At 41.2% G+C, this 25,646-nt stretch overlaps 1 protein-coding gene across 3 annotated transcripts in view; it reads right to left on the bottom strand.

Annotated features, from left to right (window-relative positions):
* Window positions 1–16,317, bottom strand: part of HisT (Histamine transporter) — a 125,024-nt gene extending 108,707 nt beyond the window's left edge. For 2 of the 3 annotated variants that reach the window (XR_011715135.1, XM_071682136.1), the window contains exons 1-2: window positions 16,173–16,317; window positions 15,625–15,784 (exon numbers count right to left, since the gene is read on the bottom strand). Coding sequence is in view for 2 of the 3 variants with exons in the window: in XM_071682136.1 (XP_071538237.1) it covers window positions 15,625–15,778 (154 nt within the window). In the remaining variant the exon portion in view is untranslated. Of the gene's footprint in view, window positions 1–15,624 lie in introns of all 3 variants that reach the window. The other variant, XM_071682137.1, reaches the window with a different exon arrangement.
* Window positions 16,318–25,646: the final 9,329 nt, after the last annotated feature.

The raw sequence follows: 25,646 nt of genomic DNA, 5'->3' as shown, positions 1-25,646 counted from the left end.
TATATATATATATATATATATATATATATATATATATATATATATATTCCCTGGGGATAGGGGATTAAGAATACTTTCCACGTATTCCCTGCGTGTCGTAGAAGGCGACTAAAAGGGGAGTGAGCGGGGGGCTGGAAATCCTCCCCTCTCGTTTTTTTTTTTTAATTTTCCAAAAGAAGGAACAGAGGGGGCCAGGTGAGGATATTCCAAAAAAGGTCCAGTCCTCTCTTCTTAACGCTACCTCGCTAACGCGGGAAATGGCGAATAGTTTGAAAGAAAAGAAAGAAATATATATATATGGAGGTGGAAAGATGGAGTGAAAAAGATTTTGTGTGATCGGGGCCTGAACATGCAGGAGGGTGAAAGGAGGGCAAGGAATAGAGTGAATTGGAGCGATGTGGTATACCGGGGTTGACGTGCTGTCAGTGGATTGAATCAAGGCATGTGAAGCGTCTGGGGTAAACCATGGAAAGCTGTGTAGGTATGTATATTTGCGTGTGTGGACGTATGTATATACATGTGTATGGGGGGGGGTTGGGCCATTTCTTTCGTCTGTTTCCTTGCGCTACCTCGCAAACGCGGGAGACAGCGACAAAGTATAATAAAAAAAAATATAAAATATTATTATTATTATTATTATTATTATTATTATTATTATTATTTTTATTATTATTATTATAATAATTATTATTATCATTATTATTATTATTATTATTATTATTATTATTTTTATTATTATTGTTATAATTATTATTATTATTATTATTATTATTATTATTATTATTATTATTGAAGAATGTGTGGAAGTCGAGAACATTATCTCGGAAAGCAAAAATGGGTATGTTTGAAGGAATAGTGGTGAAAACAATGTTGTATGGTTGCGAGGCGTGGGCTATGGATAGAGTTGTGCGCAGGACGATGGATGTGCTGGAAATGAGATGTTTGAGGACAATGTGTGGTGTGAGGTGGTTTGATCGAGTGAGTAACGTAATGGTAAGAGAGATGTGTGGAAATAAAAAGAGCGTGGTTGAGAGAGCAGAAGAGGGTGTTTTGAAGTGGTTTGGGCACATGGAGAGAATGAGTGAGGAAAGATTGACCAAGAGGATATATGTGTCGGAGGTGGAGGGACCGAGGAGAAGAGGGAGACCAAATTGGAGGTGGAAAGATGGAGTGAAAAAGATTTTGTGTGATCGGGGCCTGAACATGCAGGAGGGTGAAAGGAGGGCAAGGAATAGAGTGAATTGGAGCGATGTGGTATACCGGGGTTGACGTGCTGTCAGTGGATTGAATCAAGGCATGTGAAGCGTCTGGGGTAAACCATGGAAAGTTGTGTAGGTATGTATATTTGCGTGTGTAGACGTATGTATATACATGTGTATGGGGGGGGGGGTTGGGCCATTTCTTTTCGTCTGTTTCCTTGCGCTACCTCGCAAACGCGGGAGACAGCGACAAAGTATAATAACAAAATATATATATATATATATATATATATATATATATATATATATATATATATATATATGGAGAGAGAGAGAGAGAGAGAGAGAGAGAGAGAGAGAGAGAGAGAGAGAGAGAGAGAGAGAGAGAGACGTACAGTTAAATAAGAAAGCATATTTACCCTGAGCCGCCGCCTTTCGCTCCACTTCCAAGAAGATGGCATCAAGGATCATGAAAAGCATGAAACGACACTAACGAGAAATTATTGTGAACAAAAACATTACTAGCTGCAGTGATCAGAGGAGACTACAGATATTAGAGTGAAAGCACCTGTCATCAACATCTAGACAAGCATGACCACCGCCATACAACTTTTTGACGGCCCGCAAATAGGACGTGGATGTATCGCCGTTTTAGAGCAGGAGGAACACGTCACTGGCCCGCCACAAGCGACGAGTCCGCCATTTCAGGACAGGAGGAACGAGGCACTGACCAACTTGGTCCTGGGTTACGAAGGTTAGAGGTAATCGGACGAGCCTGACCTGACCTCAACGCCATATCCGCACAATGACGGTCTCACTTGGCCTAACTTAGTGTATTTACTGATGGACTGTCTATATTTACTGATAGACTGTCTATATTTACTGATGGATTGTCTATATTTAGTGATGGACTGTCTATATTCCTCCTTCATGCACGAGTGTTCTGTTTTCCTCTTCTGTAAGTTTTCTATATTTCTGTATCTATATTTTGTACTTAGGTTGTTGCTCATACTACCCATCATGATAGTTGATTTGTATTTCTTATAGTGTTTTCCCTCATTTTTACGTCCTATGTAATGGAGTGTGTCTCTTTTATACATTTTGTTTGCGCTTTACATTTCATATTCAAAACTGGGACTCAGTTTTTCTTTTTCACAGATTCCTGATGATGCCTGTGAAAGCGATGCTTGACTGAAAGAAAATGGATAATTCCGAACAATGGTCCTTAAACATCCACCCGATGACAGAACAATACCAGAAATAAGAGAACGTGAAAAAGATTGATAACTGTAAATATGCTGTCTTATTCAATTCTATGTGCAGTAGAGAAAAACTGCTTCCATCTTACACTAATTTTTATATTATTCATTATACTTTGTCGCTGTCTCCCGCGTTTGCGAGGTAGCGCAAGGAAACAGACGAAAGGAAGGTCCAACCCACCCACGAACACAGGTATATACATACGCGTCCACACACGCACATATATATATTCATACATTCCAACCTATACATTTATAAACACAGACGTATACATATATACACATGTACATAATTCATACTTGCTGCCTTTAATCATTCCCGTCGCCACTCCGCCATACATGAAATGACACCCCCCTTCCCCCCGCACGTGCGCGAGGTAGCACTAGGAATGAACAAAAGCCACATTCGCTCACACAGTCTCTAGCTGTCATGAATAATGCACCGAAACCACAGCTCCCTTTCCACATCCACGCCCTGCAAAACTTTCCATGATTTACCCCGGACGCTTCACATGCCCTGGGTCACTCTATTGACAGCAGGTCGACCCCGGTATACAACATCGTTCCAAGTCACTCTATTCCTTGCAAGCCTTTCACCCTCCTGCATGTTCAGGCCCCGATCACTCAAAATCTTTTTCATTCCATCTTTCCACCTCTAATCTGGTCTCCCACTTCTCCTCGTTCCCTCCACCTCCGACACATATATCCTCTTTGTCAATCTTTCCTCACTCATTCTCTCCATGTGACCAAACCATTTCAAAACAACCTCTTCTGCTCTCTCAACCACACTCTTTTTATTACCACACATCTCTCTTACCCTTTCATTACTAATATATATATATATATATATATATATATATATATACACATGTGTATGTGGGTGGGTTGGGCCATTCTCTCGTGTTTACTTGCGTTACCTCGCTAACGCGTGAGACAGCGACAAAGCAAAATAGAATATATATATGGAGGATAGATGTGCTGGAAATGAGATGTTTGAGGACAATGTGTGGTGTGAGGTGGTTTGATCGAGTAAGTAACGTAAGGGTAAGAGAGATGTGTGGAAATAAAAAGAGCGTGGTTGAGAGAGCAGAAGAGGGTGTTTTGAAATGGTTTGGGCACATGGAGAGAATGAGTGAGGAAAGGTTGACCAAGAGGATATATGTGTCGGAGGTGGAGGGAACGAGGAGAAGAGGGAGACCAAATTGGAGGTGGAAAGATGGGAGTGAAAAAGATTTTGTGTGATCGGGACCTGAACATGCAGGAGGGTGAAAGGAGGGCAAGGAATAGAGTGAATTGGAGCGATGTGGTATACCGGGGTTGACGTGCTGTCAGTGGATTGAATCAGGGCATGTGAAGCGTCTGGGGTAAACCATGGAAAGCTTTGTAGGTATGTATATTTGCGTGTGTGGGCGTGTGTGTGTGCATGTGTATGGGGGAGGGTTGGGCCATTTCTTTCGTCTGTTTCCTTGCGCTACCTCGCAAACGCGGGAGACAGCGACAAAGCAAAAAAAAAAAAAAAAAAAAAAAATATATATATATATATATATATATATATATATATATATATATATATATATATATATATATATGAAGTATGAAGTCTGTTGGGGATGAGAGAGCTTGGGAAGTGAGTCAGTTGGTGTTCGCTCATGATACAGCGCTGGTGGCTGATTCATGTGAGAAACTGCAGAAGCTGGTGACTGAGTTTGGTAAAGTGTGTGAAAGAAGAAAGTTAAGAGTAAATGTAAATAAGAGCAAGGTAATTAGGTACAGGAGGGTTGAGGGTCAAGTCAATTGGGAGGTAAGTTTGAATGGAGAAAAACTGGAGGAAGTAAAGTGTTTTAGATATCTGGGAGTGGATCTGGCAGCGGATGGAACCATGGAAGCGGAAGTGAATCATAGAGTGGTGGAGGGGGCGAAAATCCTGGGAGCCTTGAAGAATGTGTGGAAGTCGAGAACATTATCTCGGAAAGCAAAAATGGGTATGTTTGAAGGAATAGTGGTTCCAACAATGTTAATGGTTGCTAGGCGTGGGCTATGGATAGAGTTGTGCGCAGGAGGGTGGATGTGCTGGAAATGAGATGTTTGAGGACAATATGTGGTGTGAGGTGGTTTGATCGAGTAAGTAATGTAAGGGTAAGAGAGATGTGTGGAAATAAAAATAGCCTGGTTGAGAGAGCAGAAGAGGGTGTTTTCAAATGGTCTGGGCACATGAAGAGAATGAGTGAGGAAAGATTGACCAAGAGGATATATGTGTCGGAGGTGGATGGAACGAGGAGAAGTGGGAAACCAAATTGGAGGTGGAAAGATGGAGTGAAAAAGATTTTGAGCGATCGGGGCCTGAACATTCAGGAGGGTGAAAGGCGGGCAAGGAATAGAGTGAATTGGATCGATGTGGTATACCGGGGTCGACGTGCTGTCAATGGATTGAATCAGGGCATGTGAAGCGTCTGGGGTAAACCATGGAAAGTTCTGTGGGGCCTGGATGTGGAAAGGGAGCTGTGGTTTAGGGCATTATTGCATGACAACTAGAGACTGAGTGTGAAGGAATTGGGCCTTTGTTGTCTTTTCCTAGCGCTACCTCGAACACATGAGGGGGGAGGGGGATGTTATTCCATGTGTGGCGAGGTGGCGATGGGAGTGAATAAAGGCAGACAGTGTGGATTGTGTGCAAGTGTATATATGTATGTGTCTCTGTGTGTATATATATGTGTACATTGAGATGTATGGGTATGTATATTTGCGTGTGTGGACGTGTATGTATATACATGTGTATGGGGGTGGGTTGGGCCATTTCTTTCGTCTGTTTCCTTGCGCTACCTCGCAAACGCGGGAGACAGCAACAAAGCAAATAAAATATATATATATATATATATATATATATATATATATATATATATATATATCCCTGGGGATAGGGGAGAAAGAATACTTCCCACGTATTCCCTGCGTGTCGTAGAAGGCGACTAAAAGGGGAGGGAGCGGGGGGCTGGAAATCCTCCCCTCTCACTTTTTTTTTTAATTTTCCAAAAGAGGGAACAGAGAAGGGGCCCAGGTGAGGATATTCCCTCAATGGCCCAGTCCTCTGTTCTCAACGCTACCTCGCTAATGCGGGAAATGGCGAATAGTATGAAAGAAAAAGAAAGAAAGATATATATATATATATATATATATATATATATATATATATATATATATATATATATATATATATATATATATATATATAAATATATATATATTTTTTTTTTTTCAAACTATTCGCCATTTCCCGCGTTAGCGAGGTAGCGTTAAGAACAGAGGACTGGGCCTTTTTTGGAATATCCTCACCTGGCCCCCTCTGTTCCTTCTTTTGGAAAATTAAAAAAAAAAAGAGGGTATATATATATATATATATATATATATATATATATATATATATATATATATATATATGCGTGTGTGAACGTGTGTGTGTATACATTGTGTATGGGGGTGGGTTGGGCCATTTCTTTCATCTGTTTCCTTGCGCTACCTCGCAAACGCGGGAGACAGCGACAAAGCAAAATAAATAAATAAATATAATATATATATATATATATATATATATATATATATATATATATATATATATATATATATATATATAGTAGTAAAAGCTTTGCGGAAGATGAAAGCCGGCAAGGCAGCAGGTTTGGATGGTATTGCAGTGGAATCTATTAAAAAAGGGGGTGACTGTATTGTTGACTGGTTGGTAAGGTTATTTAATGTATGTATGACTCATGGTGAGGTGCCTGAGGATTGGCGGAATGCGTGCATAGTGCCATTGTACAAAGGCAAAGGGGATAAGAGTGAGTGCTCAAATTACAGAGGTATAAGTTTGTTGAGTATTCCTGGTAAATTATATGGGAGGGTATTGATTGAGAGGGTGAAGGCATGTACAGAGCATCAGATTGGGGAAGAGCAGTGTGGTTTCAGAAGTGGTAGAGGATGTGTGGATCAGGTGTTTGCTTTGAAGAATGTATGTGAGAAATACTTAGAAAAGCAAATGGATTTGTATGTAGCATTTATGGATCTAGAGAAGGCATATGATAGAGATGCTCTGTGGAAGGTATTAAGAATATATGGTGTGGGAGGCAAATTGTTAGAAGCAGTGAAAAGATTTTATCGAGGATGTAAGGCATGTGTACGTGTAGGAAGAGAGGAAAGTGATTGGTTCTCAATGAATGTAGGTTTGCGGCAGGGGTGTGTGATGTCTCCATGGTTGTTTAATTTGTTTATGGATGGGGTTGTTAGGGAGGTAAATGCAAGTTTTGGAAAGAGGGGCAAGTATGAAATCTGTTGTGGATGAGAGAGCTTGGGAAGTGAGTCAGTTGTTGTTCGCTGATGATACAGCGCTGGCGGCTGATTCATGTGAGAAACTGCAGAAGCTGGTGACTGAGTTTGGTAAAGTGTGTGAAAGAAGAAAGTTAAGAGTAAATGTGAATAAGAGCAAGGTTATGGGGTACAGTAGGGTTGAGGGTCAAGTCAACTAGGAGGTAAGTTTGAATGGAGAAAAACTGGAGGAAGTAAAGTGTTTTAGATATCTGGGAGTGGATCTGGCAGCGGATGGAACCATGGAAGGGGAAGTGAAACATAGGGCGGGGGAGGGGGCGAAAATCCTGGGAGCCTTGAAGAATGTGTGGAAGTCGAGAACATTATCTCGGAAAGCAAAAATGGGTATGTTTGAAGGAATAGTGGTGAAAACAATGTTGTATGGTTGCGAGGCGTGGGCTATGGATAGAGTTGTGCGCAGGAGGGTGGATGTGCTGGAAATGAGATGTTTGAGGACAATGTGTGGTGTGAGGTGGTTTGATCGATTAAGTAATGTAAGGGTAAGAGAGATGTGTGGAAATAAAAAGACCGTAGTTGAGAGAGCAGAAGAGGGTGTTTTGAAATGGTTTGGGCACATGGAGGGAATGAATGAGGAAAGATTGACCAAGAGGATATATGTGTCGGAGGTGGAGGGAACGAGGAGAAGTGGGAGACCAAATTGGAGGTGGAAAGATGGAGTGAAAAAGATTTTGAGTGATCGGGGCCTGAACATGCAGGAGGGTGAAAGGCGGGCAAGGAATAGAGTGAATTGGATCGATGTGGCATACCGGGGTTGACGTGCCGTCAGTGGATTGAATCAGGGCATGTGAAGCGTCTGCGGTAAACCATGGAAAGTTCTGTGGGGCCTGGATGTGGAAAGGGAGCTGTGGTTTCGGGCATTATTGCATGACAGCTAGAGACTGAGTGTGAACGAATGGGGCCTTTGTTTGTTGTCTTTTCCTAGCGCTACCTCGCACACATGAGGGGGGAGGGGGATGGTATTCCATGTGTGGCGAGGTGGCGATGGAAATGAATAAAGGCAGACAGTGTGAATTGTATGCATGGGTATATATGTATGTGTCTGTCTGTGTATATATATGTGTACATTGAGATGTATAGGTATGTGTATTTGCGTGTGTGGACGTGTATGTATATACATGTGTATGGGGGTGGGTTGGGCCATTTCTTTCGTCTGTTTCCTTGCGCTACCTCGCAAACGCGGGAGACAGCGTCAAATATATATATATATATATATATATATATATATATATATATATATATATATATATATATATATATATATATATATATATAAAACACTTCATTTCCTCCAGTTTTTCTCCATTCAAACTTACCTCCCAACTGACTTGTTCTCAACCCTACTGTACCTGATAACCTTGCTCTTATTCACATTTACTCTCAACTTTCTTCTTTCACACACTTTACCAAACTCAGTCACCAGCTTCTGCAGTTTCCCACCCGAATCAGCCACCAGCTCTGTATCATCCGCGAACAACAACTGACTCACTTCCCAAGCCCTCTCATCCACAAGAGAATGCCTGCTTGCCCCTCTCTCCAAAATTCTTGCATTCACCTCCCTAACAACCCCATCCATAAACAAATTAAACAACCATGGAGATATCACGCACCTCTGCCGCAAACCGACATTCATTGGAAACCAATCAGTTTCCTCTCTTCCTATTCGTACACATGCCTTACTTTTCACTGCTTCTAGCAACTTTCCTCCCACACCATATACTCTCAATACCTTCTACAGAGCATCTCTATCAACTCTATCATATGCCTTCTCCAGATCCACAAACGCTACATACAAATCCATTTGCTTTTCTAAGTATTTCTCACATACATTCTTCAAAGCAAACACCTGACCCACACATCCTTTACCACTTCTGAAACCACAATGCTCTTCCCCAATCTGATGCTCTGTACATGCCTTCACCCTCTGGATCAATACCCTCCCATATAACTTCCCAGGAATACTCAACAAATTTATACCTATGTAATTTGAACACTCATCTTTATCCCCTTTGCCTTTGTACTATGACACTATGCATGCATTCCGCCAATCCTCACGCACTTCACCATGAGCCATACACACAATGAATATCCTCATCAACCAGTCAACAACACAATCACCCCCCTTTTTTAATAAATTCCACTGCAATACCATCCAAACTCGCTTCCTTGCCGGCTTTCATCTTACGCAGAGCTTTCACTACCTCTTCTCTATTTACGAAACCATTCTCCCTGACCCTCTCTTCGCACACCACCTCGACCAAAACACCCTATATCTGCCACTCTATCATCTACCACATTCAACAAACCTTCAAAATACTCACTCCATCTTCTCACATTACCCCTACTTGTTATTACCTCCCCGTTAGCCCCCTTCACCGATCTTCCCATTTGTTTTCTTGTCTTACGCACTCTATTTGCCTCCTTCCAAAACATCTTTTTATTCTCCCTAAAATCTAAGGATATTCTCTTACCCCAACTCTCATTTGCCCTTTTTCACCTCTTGCACCTTTCTCTTTACCTCTTGCCTCTTTCTTTTATACATCTCCCTGTCATTTGCACTATTTCCCTGCAAAAATCGTCCAAATGGCTCTCTCTTCTCTTTCACTAATAATCTTATTTCTTATTTCTTCATCCCACCACCCACTACCCTTTCTAATCTGCCCACCTCCCACGCTTCTCATGCCACAAGCATCTTTTGCATAAACCATCACTGCTTTCCTAAATACATCCCATTCCTACCCCACTCCCCTTACGTCCTTTGTTCTCACCTCTTTCCATTCTGCAATAAGTCTCTCCTGATACTTCCTCACACAAGTCTCCTTCCCAAGCTCACTTACTCTCACCACTCTCTTCACCCCAACATTCTCTCTTCTTTTCTTAAAACCTCTACAAATCTTCACCTTCGCCTCCACAAGATAATGATCAGACATCCCTCCAGTTGCACCTCTCAGTACATTCACATCCAAAAGTCTCTCTTTCACACGCCCATCAATTAACACGTAATCTAATAACGCTCTCTGGCCATCTCTCCTACTTACATACATATACTTATGTATATCTCTCTTTTTAAACCAGGTATTCCTAATCACCAGTCCTTTTTCAGCACATAAATCTACAAGCTCTTCACCATTTCCATTTACAACGCTGAACACCCCATGTACACCAATTATTCCTTCAACTTCCACATTACTCACCTTTGCATTCAAATCACCCATCACTATAACCCGGTCTCGAGCACCAAAACTGCTAACATACTCACTCAGCTGCTTCCAAAACACTTGCCTCTCATGATCTTTCTTCTCATGCCCAGGTGCATAGGCACCAATAATCACCCATCTCTCTCCATCCACTTTCAGTTTTACCCATATCAATCCTGAGTTTACTTTCTTACACTCTATCACATACTCCCACAACTCCTGTTTCAGGAGTAGTGCTACTCCTTCCTTTGTTTTTGTCCTCCCAAGACATTCCCAAACCACTCTTCCCCTTTACCCTTGAGCTTCGTTTCACTCAGAGCCAAAGCATCCAGGTTCCTTTCCTCAAACATACTACCTATCTCTCCTTTTTTCTCATGTTGGTTACATCCACACACATCTAGACACCCCAATCTGAGCCTTCCAGGAGGACGAGGACTCCCCGCGAGACTCGTTTCCCCTTTTAGAAACTTATAATACAAGAAGGGGAGGGTTTCTAGCCCCCCTCCCCTCTCCCGGTCCCCTTTGGTCGCCTTCTACGACACGCGGGGAATACATGGGAAGTATTCTTTCTCCCCTATCCCCAGGGATATCTGGGAGTGGATTTGGCAGCGGATGGAACCATGGGTGCGGAAGTGAGTCACAGGGTGGGGGAGGGGGCAAAGGTTCTCGGAGCATTGAAGAATGTGTGGAAGGCGAGAACACTATCTCGGAAAGCAAAAATGGGTATGTTACATGGTTGCGAAGCGTGGGCTATAGATAGGGATGTGCGGAGGAGGTGGATGTGTTGGAAATGAGAAGTTTGAGGTCAATATACGGTGTGAAGTGGTGTGATCGAGTCAGTAATGAAAGGGTAGGAGAGATGTGTGGGAATAAAAAGAGTGTGGGTGAGAGAGCAGAAGAGGGTGTATTGAAATGGTATGGTCAAATGGAGAGAATGAGTGGGGAACGATTGACAAAGAGGATATACGCGTCAGAGGTGGAGGGAACGAGAAGTGGGAGACCATGTTGGAGGTGGAAGGATGGAGTTAAAAAGATTTTCAGCGATCGGGGCTTGAACATGCAGGAGGGCGAAAGGCGTACAAGGAATTGTGAATTAGAACGATGTGGTATACCGGGGTCGACGTGCTGCCAATGGATTGAACCAGGGCATGTGAAGCGTCTGGGGTAAATCATGGAAAGTTTTGTGGGGCCTGGATGAGGAAAGGGAGCTGTGGTTTCGGTGCATTATACATGACAGCTAGAGACTGTGTGTGAACGAATGTGGCCTTTGTTGTCTTTTCCCAGCGATACCTCGCGCGCGTGCGGGGGAGAGGGTCGTCATTTCATGTGTGGCGGGGTGGCGACGAAAATGAATAAATGCAGCAAGTATGAATTATGTACATAAGCTTATATGTATATGTCTGTGTATGTATATATATGTATACGTTGAAATTTATAGGTATGTATATGTGCGTGTGTAGACGTGTATGTATATACATGTGTATGTGGGTGGTTTGGGCCATTCTTTCGTCTGTTTCCTTGCGCTACCTTGCTAACGCGGGAGACAGCGACAAAGCATAATCAAATAATATATATATATATATATATATATATATATATATATATATATATATATATATATATATATATATATCCTATGAGTCCACGGGGAAAATGAAACGGTAAGTTCCCAAGTGCACTTTCGTGTAATAATCACATCATCAGGGGAGACAAGAGAGAAATATCAGTTGATATACATCGAAGAGACGAAGCTAGGACGCCATTTGGCAAATGGAAGCGCACTTCCATAAAACACAATGTCCTCTTGTTGGAGGGCATTATATCATATATTAAAAACTTGATTTGATTTAATGTGCTGTGTTAAAATGAGCCGCGGCTCGCTTGTTTGTCGTTGGTGATATGTTCCACCACACGGTCGTAGGTAGTGATATACTCCTCCATATAGTTGTACCTCTTGACATGCTCCACCATAACATAGAGGCTGGGACATGCTTCATCATATGGTCGTGACTAATGACCTTACAACGCAAATGGTTGATGAGAAAACTACACAAGCAACTGTAATCAATAATATGAAATTAGAGTATTCATATCCAACGAACATTAGTATCCACAGATGCATTTTAGTGAAGTTAAAACGTCTACCTTATTTTCGCTATTTATTTATGGCCATCTTGAGATTAGAGGGAAACAACGTATCAAATTAAAACAACCCTAAAGGGCTACGCTTCCGCTGTTTAACGTTACAACTTGTATAGTTATTTTTTACCTGAAACTAATGACAAATAAAGATATATAACAAAAGTTGCAACTGTCTCCTAGAAGGATATCCTTAGCATTATTAGTTTAACAGTAAAATTCTAACCCATCTTTCCTCAGAAATTATTATATGAAGGTGAAGCCGTTCCGCTGACATTCGTTGCCAGATATTGCGAGGCTGCTGCCCACGCCTGTTCACAATAATTTGCAAATAAAACAGCTCGGTGTTGCTTCAATTATAACACATCTAAGAACTCAGATTTTTGGCAGAAATAAAGATACAATTTACACTAATACTGACAGATATCAATCCTTATTTCAAGGACCAGTTTTCCTTTTCATCTATTTGTAGTTCATGGATTGCTAGTAGCAAGACACAACCTGAAGATACCGTGCTTTATCACTTATTGATATGTCTCCTGTCAACATATTTGAATCAGTAAATGTATATAAACAGTCTTAATGTTTAGGTCGCGTTAAGTCTTTAAAAAGTATCAACAATATGATCCCTAACTCCATTTTAAGGTAAGGTCTGATAGGATGTCGTTAAGGTTCGTTAGCTACGTTGTCATATGACTTTCGGTGAACAATGAAATAGGTTTACTCGATGTAAATATACCGGAATTTAACGTCCTGACTACTTTAGTTTGAGTTACGTTGGCTAGCCACTTTAGGCAGAGTATGTGGAACATATCTTGTCACCTCGCTTGTTAGCTTACTAAAGAACTAGAGAGTACTACTTAATGGAAGCTTTATACTAATAACATACATATTTTCTAGGAAATCAACGAAATAAAACGAACCATAGCGGTTGCATAAATCTGCATAAAAATATATATAAAAAAAAATGTTTGGCACGCGTTATACTTGAGGTGTTGAGTGAATAGTTGTTCAAATCTGTAATACTCACGCACTTAACAAAGATTTATCAAGGCCTACAAATCCAGGTTATCAATAAGCGCATTAGCTATTCCAATTATTCATTCCTTAAAGAGACATTTAACGAGCGGAGGGCCATATGGCAATGCACGTGCCGCTCTTGTTACTTTGGGTCACGGTTAGATTAATTAGCCGAAATCACAGGGCTAAAATGTTACATTACAATAATGCTATCTGCCTAACTTGTGAAAATTTATCAACTCCGGTTGCGATGGTTGTAGCGAGGCTCCAGCTGACAACCTACTTAATAAGGCCAACCGAACTTCCAGTTGCAACATCAAAAAATTGGTAATTTATCAGTTGAGGAGCGGACGAGTTCTAGCTGATGATGAACGTGGTACTACTGAGAGTCCTTACACTCTCAGAGATGATATACATAGTGGGATTTTGAGCGTAATACCTGCTACTCTCGTAAAGTGGCCAGGGCAGTGAATCGCACAAGGAAACTATGGATTTAAAGCAATATATCAACAGCTGGCATTGTAACCTTTTGGTAATATCTTCGAAAAAATCTGTCACAAACAAAACGAACAGGAGGGACATCTACAGCGTCACAACAGAAAAATGGCCGTCGTCAGAAGGGCCAACAAGAGCTCATATGACCGGCGCTTGTTTGGATGACTATAAGTTTTATTTTGTTCGTATGTCGATAGGTGAAAAGAGCACGAAACATGAAATTGTGAAATATCAAGAACTCAGCTTACTGATTAAACAAGAATTTGTGAAACTAGTCCTAATTATTGAAAAAAAAAAACCATGAGATTTCTCAAGAAGGTTCCAAGTTAGGCGCTCTTCTAAGATCGGCGCATTTTTCTGTACTGTTTCCGCCAATGGAGAACAGGTCTTAGCCCCCAAAGAGGTCTTTCTATCTAAAGGCCTATCTGCACTACAAAGTGGGTACTAACTAACTAACTGAATTTGTGTTCGTAATGCTTCATTGTCTACAAAACTGACCTAAAGTTCTAAGCTGGTAAAGCTGCACCCTTTACGGGGTTCACACGTTATCAGAAGCTGGGAAAGACGCCAAAAATGATTTTAGACAAAATAATGTATTTCATTATCGTTGTGGAATCAAAAATATTACTCAACAGAACGACATAAATTTTCCGCTATTTCTCCATTAACATCCGTTGCTTCCCCACAAAGCGGAGGCAATCCTAAAGTACAATCAGATAGTTTTCAATTCGATGCTTAATACATTTGCTGCTCCATCTACGAATATGAACAAGGAGGCAATATCTGGTGGTGCTATACTCTCCTATAAACATCAAAATGTATGTGCAGAGACACCGACTCCATTTAGATATCTTATTATTTTTCCATTATGTTTACTGAATGTTTTCCACTCGTAACTTATTGCAGATGCCACAAAATACAAACTACAAAAATACCGGTACAAACTTAGCAAGTAATGGATTTCACGTATAGGCAAGTCATACTTCTCTGCACCTAATTGCACAAAATGCCTGTCTTTATGCGTTCAATGTGAATTTTTATACATTACCAGGCTTCGTATTTTATCGTCATAATCTAGCCCCATATTTTCTCTATCCCTCATTACTCTGCCACCTCTGCCACTTATGAGTTACTTAATATCAAGATCAATCCTGAGAGCAAAATAGTTAAATACTACACATCTGTATCTCTGATGCCCGTTCCTTGTTGGAACTCCCTCAAGGGGGTGGCCACAGCAATACGGTCTCCATAACTGGTAGACTCCAGTGCCACTTTTCAGCCTTTAGTGGCTCACCCTTAACAAGCCACTGGCAGGAGGCAACTCTAGCGCCGTTTCCAAAGGCCCCTACCCAATGTCCCTAACGACTTCAACCTAATGTGTCTACCTGATGTTCCAAACTATTACCTATTTCTACCTAATGCTTCTACCTGATGTTCTACCTACTACTAATTCTCTCGCCTCATGTTCCAATCTACTACTATCAATTCTTCCACCATTTTGCCAAATGGCAAGGCTAGCGCATGGCGCTAACCGCAAATAAATATGGTTACGAAGAATGAACTGTAAGAGTTTTGTCAAGTATTAAGTAAGACAAGGAGAGATTGTATGTTTGTATACAGAATGCCAGCAGTCCACTTGTGGGTAAGACTGTGGGAAAAGACACCTATCTGGGTCAGAGGAGTACAACTTGACAACCACTTAAGTGCTGGCTCACTATGAAGCCGGCACTAACGTCTCGATACCTAGGCAGGTAGTGTCGATAATATACCTCCCTGGACAGTGGCTGCCTACCACATACCACAACCTTAAACCACTCTTTTAAAGTCCCAACAAACATTCCATTAAGGTAGAACACGGATCATAATCCTAGAAAACGCACATCTGCCAACGGTTTAAATAGAGGAAAATAAGTTAAACATACACAAACCAAACTCTAGACTTACCCATGTTGCAGGGAGCAGACCCCGCGGCCTCCATGAGGGGGTAGTGTGGTTCTGATGGAGGAGTGGTAGGAGACAAAAGGGTGCTGACGGTTTCCGATTTGGTGAGGTTGAGCTTCATCTCGCCACTACCGCCATTCAGCACGCTCTCAGACATCTTGCACTATCGAGGAAAGTTCAGGGCTATCGACTGTTGTTCAAGTAATTTACCAAGTAACAAAATAAGTGCATAAAAGTAAGCTAAAATATGTTCATATGATTTCAAACACTAAGATTCCTGAACTATTGTTTCCGTTAACATTATCATTTACTTTATCTAATAATTAATGTTAGACTGCTTATAAACTGTACATTACTGGGACGGTGACACAACAATCTTCGGTATCTACGGACACTAACGTATCAATGATCGTTGTATATCACTTCTCACTAATTCTTTATAAAAGTTCAGCACAGATTCAGCAAAGTATTCTTACTAGTAAACATAAAATTTCGTTTTACCAACATTCCTGCCGGTATCAAGAAAAACGACCAATTCAGTATCTACTCACAGAAGCAATATCTTAACAGAGTGAGGTTCTGTACGTCTGTGGATGATGGTTGAAAAACAATGACCGTCACGGGATAAACCGTCGGGTGGAGACGTCCCCTCACTCTCGGGTGATGGGTTTGCAACTGGGGCGGTGTGTTGTGTGTAGTACCGGCCTGGTGCCCTGGCTGCCGACCCTGTCAACATTTTATCGTACTGACTACTGTGAAGACCCTACTTCCGCAGACACATAATGTGTACTTATTTTGCTGCATCTGTAAACTGTCATAAATGTTTAAAACACTGTGCCTTTAATGACATAATCTGGATAACTGAAAATGTGCTCTGTCATCGATAAAGTTGCGTCACAAACAGACGTTTGCGTGTGCCAAGCTGTGGACGGTCTCCTACCCGTGAGCCAGGGAGAGACTGCTGAGGAAAGACGTCATTAGGGGAAAAAATGGAGAATAAGTTAGACAAAGGCAAGAAAACAAAATGAAGGATACAAGAGATTTACAATAAAATAGGATAAAGAAAATACACAGGCTTCCTCGTTCATTACAAATAAGATTCTGCGTAAGGAATGAATTATTTAATGCTGTCGCTTTATTAAATGAGGAACAGAAATCCCTTCAAAAAAAAAAAAAAAATCATTTTTTCACGTTCATAACCACTTTGATTCAAAATCGTTCCTTCCCGTATGATGGAAGTATGCACTTTATTTCCGAACACACTTTCACCTCAGTAAGCATCCGTGAAGTAATAAGAAATGGTTCAGGAAAAGAGCAGAACAGCTGTAGATATTGCATTCCCAGATCGATAAATGGCGTTAAAACCTCGAGGACGGACAGCAGGCGCCAGAGCCTCCGTCTGGGCGACTCAGGGTCCACAGAGTAGACTCATATTATGGAGTTCGTTTTAGGACCGTGATGGCTCGGGTCGAAGAACCCTCATGACGCATCACATGAAGACACTGAACAAGGTTAGTTTGATTTTTTTTTTTTTTTACAAGAGCAACGAAGATAGTATCCTAAAAGTAACCTAGATACACTACGGTGTTACAGTCATAACTTCCTGCTACGAGAGGGTGCGGTTTATATTAACTCGCTGGCAGAGTTTACTGCCACTTCAACTGCAGTTTAATAGCTCACACAATATTTCTCGTTATCATGAAACCGTATCCGGCCAATAGTTGAAGTACTTCCCACGCTACTGATAAAAGGGATAAGGTTGAACTCCCCTTCTCCAATAACATGCAGTCTACCAGGCTCGTCCTTCTCACCTTCCATGTCTTGAGGCTGGGCTGCGCCTGTATGATCATTCTCTGAACATACCATCAACTATAGTCTTATGGGCGACATTGCATCCCTCTGTAGGTTACTGGCGGAATGCGTCTTTTGAGAAGACTACAGGGTGGATTCTGTCCCTAGAAGCCAATGAGATCCCCTTATGTGATGGAATCATATACCTAGATGATAGTGTTTCTTATCTAAAACTTGCCTTTATTTTCAATATCTGATTAAAGCTCTTGAAACCTAACATGCCAGGTTAGGTACGGTGGGGGTAGAGGCCTATATATGGCTGGACTTCAGCAATTAGCTTTTGGTCCCAGACTGTCTATTTTGGGATAGAAATGAACGGTCAGTCCCACAACTAATCAAGGGAAAGGGGAGGTCTAAAAGGTTTTCTGTAAACAAACTTTAATATACGGCGGTCGAAAAATATTTAACAGAGTATTGAAATCTTTAGCTGTTCCACTGACTTCCCTGTAGGCCAGACTGACTAGTTTCTTTAATCTGCATTATCCATGATTGCTTTACCCTCTCCTCTTAGTACCTGCCAACGAAAACATATTTCCTTTTGAATAATTTCGTTTTATATTTGGATTTTACACGTTAACAACCGGACACTTAAGGTTTTAGACATCCAAAATTAACGTGATAACGCTTCCTTCACCGAGAGAAAATTTAGCGAACAAGTACCTATGGCACATCTTCATGATGGCTAATGTGCCAAGATCAAACTGGTATCTTGGATAAAGATGTTTATATTAGGATATGCTGTACAAGGCTGATGATATCGTCTTCCTGAAGATGCGCATACGGACAACTACAGACACAAATACATAAATAATTCAGGGAAATTTACGACAGCTCTGACTGTAATCACAATTTGTGCATCAAAGCAAAGGGAAAAAGTTATGAGAAGCATTAGTATATGAGCAGTATATGCATATGAAAGTGTATCAGAATAAAAGTTTTCAGTCCATATCGGTACGTATTCTCAGTCAAGCAATCAACAAATTGGATACGGCTGGCAGCGGTTGACACACCGGGAGGAACCCTGAGGATGGCGCCAGGAATGGCATCAGCTGACCACCACCGAAACCGGGTGTAAACGCATCTTAGATTTACTTTATGTTTAATGATATATTTCAATGCTTCTGAAATCCCTAGATATCTACAGTATCATAGATGGATGTGGTACATCATGAAAAATTTGGTAAATTCCTGAAACAGCAGATTATGGGAAAAAAATCTCAGCCAAATTATGAATTTGATATGAATGCAATACCATAAACTTTACTTGACATATTTGTTTCGTTTTTTGCAAGGTGACAACCGTGTTATGTACAAACACCACGTTCGCAAGGTAGTGTACTTGTACAAGTCACACACACAGGCGATTTGTACTGATGGAATTCTGAATTACCACCAGGCGAACAGTTGTGAACTCATTATAACAAATTAGTTTTGTATTTTTTCCTCTCTGTTCTTGATGGACTTGCCACAGGGGGACAAATCATCAGAGGATCTGGAGCAGTGTCAACAATGACAGTTCCTCAAGGGACATACGGCGTCAGTGCCGATATCCGTCCCACGTAAGATTGTAAATAATACTCAACTTATGTAGTTTCTTTACTCATCTGCACTACATGTGCATGGAAATGGCTGGGCCAGCAGTATATGGGAGGTTGTGTTCTAATGAATGATTTACAAACACACCGGTGTAATAAGGTTGGATACATTAGGTGGACTTTGTTAGTGTGAATTTAAAGATAACAGCCATGGATGAATACTGAAGTAATTCACGGGTCTTCCTAACACTCGATTGTTTTAAGTACTTTCCGTTGTAGCAACACAAAGTGCGAAATTCACTTGATAGCTCTTTCCGTCTTAAGGCAAAAATATCTTTTACATCTTAATATATTTCCATCCTTTATTCGAGCCAATTACACTATAGTTGCCACTCCTGATATCGAATTCGAGCAACTGCGTGTATTGGTCCTATTTTGTAAATCCACCTTGTCTGACTCTAACGTTTATTCAATGATGAAACACCTACCAATCATACGCTCCACCAACCGACGCCGTATTCAATCAGTCTACTTTCACACAATCCAGAAAGCACTTTTCTTTGGAAAATAAGGTGGCATCCATCCTGGTGTTTTAAATGAGTGCGTTTCTGAACTTGCCATTTGTTACTTTTGGACACCTCGTCTGCTTTAAACCTAAAACCTTCTTTCTTGGAACAATCTTTGGTACAACCTTCAAAAAAAATGAGTTCTAACCCTTACAACTTTCATCCTAATGCTCTAACTTCTCATGATTTCAGTGTCTTCGAATTTCTCCTATTTCCTGTGGCATCAAGAATCTGATAACCAGTATGGAGGGTAAGAGGCCAGGTCCTACGGTGATGTCCTTTCCTATCTTCCTAATGTCTGGCCATCACAATTGCAGCATCGTATGCCGTATCCTTTGATCGCAAAATGGCGTTCATCTCGGACTATCATATCTTGGTTCAACCATAATGATTGATACTACAGGTATTCTTCCTTCCTTAAACACTTACATGGCGTTTTATTTGCAACCAGAATTTCATTCCAAATAGTCGTATCTTTAGTCATACATGGGTTACATTAGTATGAAGAACGAAGATAAATGCAATATATAAATCGTTCAATATACCGCGCGCTACACTTGACAAAGTTTGTAAAACTAGGCTATCCTACTGGAAGCTACTGTGTACCTTATTGTGTATTTATTGCACGTGTATACCTATGTTCTAGGGTACCTGAATAAAGTCAATCTATATCAAGACCCTCCAAAACATGAACACAGCAATATTATTTATTTGCACAGCTGGAGGTATGGGCAGCTGAGTGGCTACTTTTGGGTACTTTGATTCGCCTTGACCTATATGGTCATAATCACACCTCCCTCTCATCTAATCACTTAAGACAATCCGATTCTGTGGTTATCCAGCAGTCACGTCTGCTTGTGACGCCTTATAACCTGTTCAAGTTACAGCGATCCTTGCCACGTCTTGCACTACCGACTGGTCTCCGTTGGCGTCACCCACTTAAAAGTCTCTGATTTTTTCAGCTTGGAGAAATATGAAAATTATTAATCACTTGTGCAATATGTTCCTCCAGCTGTATTATATCATGCAATCTTCTCAATTTACTTCTGCATTGATTTAATTTATTCCATTTACCCACAACTCTCTTAGCATATCCTAGTCATGAGTCTGGCATAAAAAAAGTTAGTTTCCTCTCTTTCAAGGTGGTATGGCCACTATCCTCACTCCTGTAGCTTAGTTCCGTTAAATTACGTATATATTTATTGTTGGCCACTTCCCTGTACTTTCTCAAACATATTTAGTGCACTAAAATGGAATGGATGGACTCCCCCCCACCTGTAATAAATGGTGTACGGAGTACTCCTCACATATGGGGTGGTTCTAGCTCTGTATCCTTACTAGACCAGGTCGAAAGCGGTCCGACCTATAAATTCTTTCAGGATAACTACCAAACTTCACCCAATTGCCCAACGTCGCAATATTGGTTCACTTCCCTATTCTATAGTTATTACTTCGGATTTTGCTCCCTTCAGCTGGCTGCTTGTGTACCCCCACCACTAACTAGATCAAGCAATACTCGGCAAGCTGTCGCGGCACATGATTACTGTGCCCATCGGCAACTCGATCTTCCCCGACACGTCGAAGCTCTGGAACTCTTTCCCTTCTCAAGTCTTTCCAAATAACTATGACCTAGCACATTTCATAAGGTAGGTCTTTCATTGTCTCAAAAATTCGTATTTACCTTACTTTCTTTTCGACTCATACATTCTACCCTTATTCTGCCCACCACCCCACCTTTCTCAAGCCATATGCATCTTTTGTGCAAGCCATCACTGCTTCCATAAATATATCCCATTCCTCACCCACTCCCCTCATTTTAGATACATGTACATATATGCCTATACATAACATATATACACTTGTACCTACTCACACTTGTCTTTAATCCCTTACCGGCGCGACCACGCCCCACAGTAAACCATTGCTGTCCCCCACTTCAGCAAGGATTGCCTGGAAAACAGACATAAAAAGCAATGCATTCATATTCTAGCTGTCGTGTAATACACCAAAACACAGCATCTTATCCAGCCCCAAAACACCTTTCCATGGTTTACACCAGGCGTTTACATCAACCCCTCCTGTATTATCAAGCGCCAATCTCTCAAATTCTTTTTCACCCCATCCTTCCACCTCAATTTGGTCTCCTGCTTCTTATTCCCTCCAAATCTTTGACACATACGCCCTGTTTGACAACCTTTCTTCACTCATTCTCTTCCTATGTCCAAATCACTTCAACACACTCTTCTGCTCTCTCAACCACACTCTTTATATTACCCATCTCTCTGTTACCCTTTCATTACTTACTCAAACCACTTTACACCACATATTGTCTGCAAACATCTCATTTCCAACACATCCACCCTCCTCCATACAACTCTATCTATAACCTATGCCTCGCAACCATATAATATTGTTGAAACTACTATTCCTTCAAACATCCCTATTTTTGCTCCGAGATAACGTTCTCTCCTTCCACACATTCTTCATCACTCCCAGAACCTTCACCCCCTCCCCGAATCTGTGATTCACTTCCATGGCTCCTTTTTCTGCCAAGTCCACTCCCATAGCAGAAATAAAAGCCTGCCCCTGCCTCACTTTGTCAAACTCTATTCTCAGGTCCCATATCACTGACACAACATACACATTGAAATTATCTGACAAGCAATAAAAAAAACTACCCTCCCAACTTGGTCTTTACACAACCCACCAGATATATCCATCATAAACCACTCCCCCCAGACATATACAATTGACTGCTTATTCACAATATCTGCCACATCAACCAAAGTCACTAGCAGCATATTTTTTTCTTATAAATCAAAATATCTAAAGTTCCAGGAGTAAAAATATATAAATATTCATAAAGGAAATGAAGCATGTGAAGTGTCTGGGGTAAACAATGGAAAGGTCTGTGGGGCTTGGATGTGGATATGGAGCTGTGGTTTCGGTGCATTATGCATGAAGGCTAGAGACAATTTAAATGTGTCCTTTATGTTTGTATTCCTGGTGCTGCCTCACTGAAGCAGGGGATAGCAATGCTGATTTTCCTATGGAAAGGGGTAACAATGAGAAAGGATGAAGGCAAGCAAGTATGAACATGTACATGTATGTATGTCTGCGTAGGTGTATGTACATGTATATGTTGATACATGTATGTATATGTGCATAATAATAATAAGAAAGAAAAATGAGAAACAGAAGGAGTCACGCGGGGAGTGCTCATCCTCCTCGTAGGCTCAGATTGAGGTGTCTAAATGTGTGTGGATGTTACAAAGATGTGAAAAAAGGAGAGATAGGTTGTATGTTTGAGGAAAGGAACCTGGAAGTTTTAGCTCTGAGTGAAACGAAGTTTAAGGGTAAAGGGGAAGAGTGGTTTGGGAATGTCTTGGGAGTAAAGTCAGGGGTTAGTGAGAGGACAAGAGCAAGGGAAGGAGTAGCACTACTCCTGAAACAGGAGTTGTGGGAGTATGTGATAGAATGTAAAAAAGTAAATTCTAGATTAATATGGGTAAAACTGAAAGTTGATGGAGAGAGATTGTTGATTATTGGTGCATATGCACCTGGGCATGAGAAGAAAGATCATGAGGTAAGCGTTTTGGGAGCAGCTGAATGAGTGTGTTAGTGGTTTTGATGCACAAGACCAGGTTATAGTGATGGGTGATTTGAACGCAAAGGTGAGTAATGTGGCAGTTGAGGGAATATTTGGTATACATGGGGTGTTCAGTGTTGTAAATGGAAATGGTGAAGAGCTTGTAGATTTATGTGCTGAAATAAAACTGGTGATTGGGAATACCTGGTTTAAAAAGAAAGATATACATAAGTATACGTATGTAAGTAGGAGAGATGGCCAGAGAGCGTTATTGGATTACGTGTTCATTGACAGTCGCGTGAAAGAGAGACTTTTGGATGTTAATGTGCTGAGAGGTGCAACTGGAGGGATGTCTGATCATTATCTTGTGGAGGCGAAGGTGAAGATTTGTATGGGTTTTTCAGAAAATAAGAGAGAATGTTGGGGTGAAGAGGGTGGTGAGAGTAAGGGAGCTTGGGAAGGAGACTTGTGTGAGGAAGTACCAGGAGAGACTGAGTACAGAATGGAAAAAGGTGAGAACAATGGAAGTAAGGGGAGTGGGGGAGGAATGGGATGTATTTAGGGAATCAGTGATGGCTTGCGCAAAAGATGCTTGTGGCATGAGAAGCGTGGGAGGTGGGTTGATTAGGAAGGGTAGTGAGTGGTGGGATGAAGAAGTAAGATTATTAGTGAAAGAGAAGAGAGAGGCATCTGGACGATTTTTGCAGAGAAATAATGCAAATGAGTGGGAGATGTATAAAAGAAAGAGACAGGAGGTCAAGAGAAAGGTGCAAAAGGTGAAAAAGAGGGCAAATGAGAGTTGGGGTGAGAGAGTATCATTAAATTTTAGGGAGAATAAAAAGATGTTCTGGAAGGAGGTAAATAAAGTGCGTAAGACAAGGGAGCAAATGGGAACTTCAGTGAAGGGGGTTAATGGGGAGGTGATAAGTAGTGGTGATGTGAGAAGGAGATGGAGTGAGTATTTTGAAGGTTTGTTGAATGTGTTTGATGATAGAGTGGCAGAATAGGGTGTTTTGGTCGAGGTGGTGTGCAAAGAGAGAGTTAGGGAAAATGATTTGGTAAACAGAGAAGTAGTAAAAGCTTTGTGGAAGATGAAAGCTGGCAAGGCAGCAGGTTTGGATGGTATGGCAGTGGAATCTATTTGAAAAGGGGGTGACTGTATTGTTGACTGGTTGGTAAGGTTATTTAATGTATGTATGATTCATGGTGAGGTGCCTGAGGATTGGCAGAATGCATGCATAGTGCCATTGTACAAAGGCAAAGGGGATAAGAGTGAGTGCTCAAATTACAGAGGTATAAGTTTGTTGAGTATTCCTGGTAAATTATATGAGAGGGTATTGATTGACAGGGTGAAGGCATGTACAGAGCATCAGATTGGGGAAGAGCAGTGTGGTTTCAGAAGTGGTAGAGGATGTGTGGATCAGGTGTTTGCTTTGAAGAATGTATGTGAGAAATACTTAGAAAAGCAAATGAATTTGTATGTAGCATTTATGGATCTGGAGAAGGCATATGATAGAGTTGATAGAGATGCTCTGTGGAAGGTACTAAGAATATATGGTGTGGGAGGCAAGTTGTTAGAAGCAGTGAAAAGTTTTTATCGAGGATGTAAGGCATGTGTACGTGTAGGAAGAGAGGAAAGTGATTGGTTGGTTCTCAGTGAATGTAGGTTTGCGGCAGGTGTGTGTGATGTCTCCATGGTTGTTTAATTTGTTTATGGATGGGGTTGTTAGGGAGTTGAATGCAAGAGTTTTGGAAAGAGGGGCAAGTATGAAGTCTGTTGGGGATGAGAGAACTTGAGAGGTGAGTCAGTTGTTGTTCGCTCATGATACAGCGCTGGTGGCTGATTCATGCGAGAAACTGCAGAAGCTGGTGACTGAGTTTGGTAAAGTGTGTGAAAGAAGAAAGTTAAGAGTAAATGTGAATAAGAGCAAGGTTATTAGGTACAGTAGGGTTGAGGGTCAAGTCATTTGGGAGGTAAGTTTGAATGGAGAAAAACTGGAGGAAGTAAAGTGTTTTAGATATCTGGGAGTGGATCTGGCAGCGGATGGAACCATGGAAACGGAAGTGAATCATAGGGTGGGGGAGGGGGTGAAAATCCTGGGAGCCTTGAATAATGTGTGGAAGTCGAGAACATTATCTCGGAAAGCAAAAATGGGTATGTTTGAAGGAATAGTGGTTCCAACAATGTTGTATGGTTGCGAGGCGTGGGCTATGGATAGAGTTGTGCACAGGAGGGTGGATGTGCTGGAAATGAGATGTTTGAGAACAATATGTGGTGTGAGGTGGTTTGATCGAGTAAGTAATGTAAGGGTAAGACAGATGTGTGGAAATAAAAAGAGTGTGGCTGAGAGAGCAGAAGAGGGTGTTTTGAAATGGTTTGGGCACATGGAGAGAATGAGTGAGGAAAGATTGACCAAGAGGATATATGTGTCGGAGGTGGAGGGAACGAGGAGAAGTGGGAGACCAAATTGGAGGTGGAAAGAT

This window comes from Panulirus ornatus, chromosome 34, assembly GCF_036320965.1.
Source record: "Panulirus ornatus isolate Po-2019 chromosome 34, ASM3632096v1, whole genome shotgun sequence".
NCBI classification, from domain to species: domain Eukaryota; kingdom Metazoa; phylum Arthropoda; class Malacostraca; order Decapoda; family Palinuridae; genus Panulirus; species Panulirus ornatus.
The sequence above is the reverse complement of the archived record's forward strand: the minus strand, read 5'-3'. Positions and strand labels throughout refer to the sequence as shown.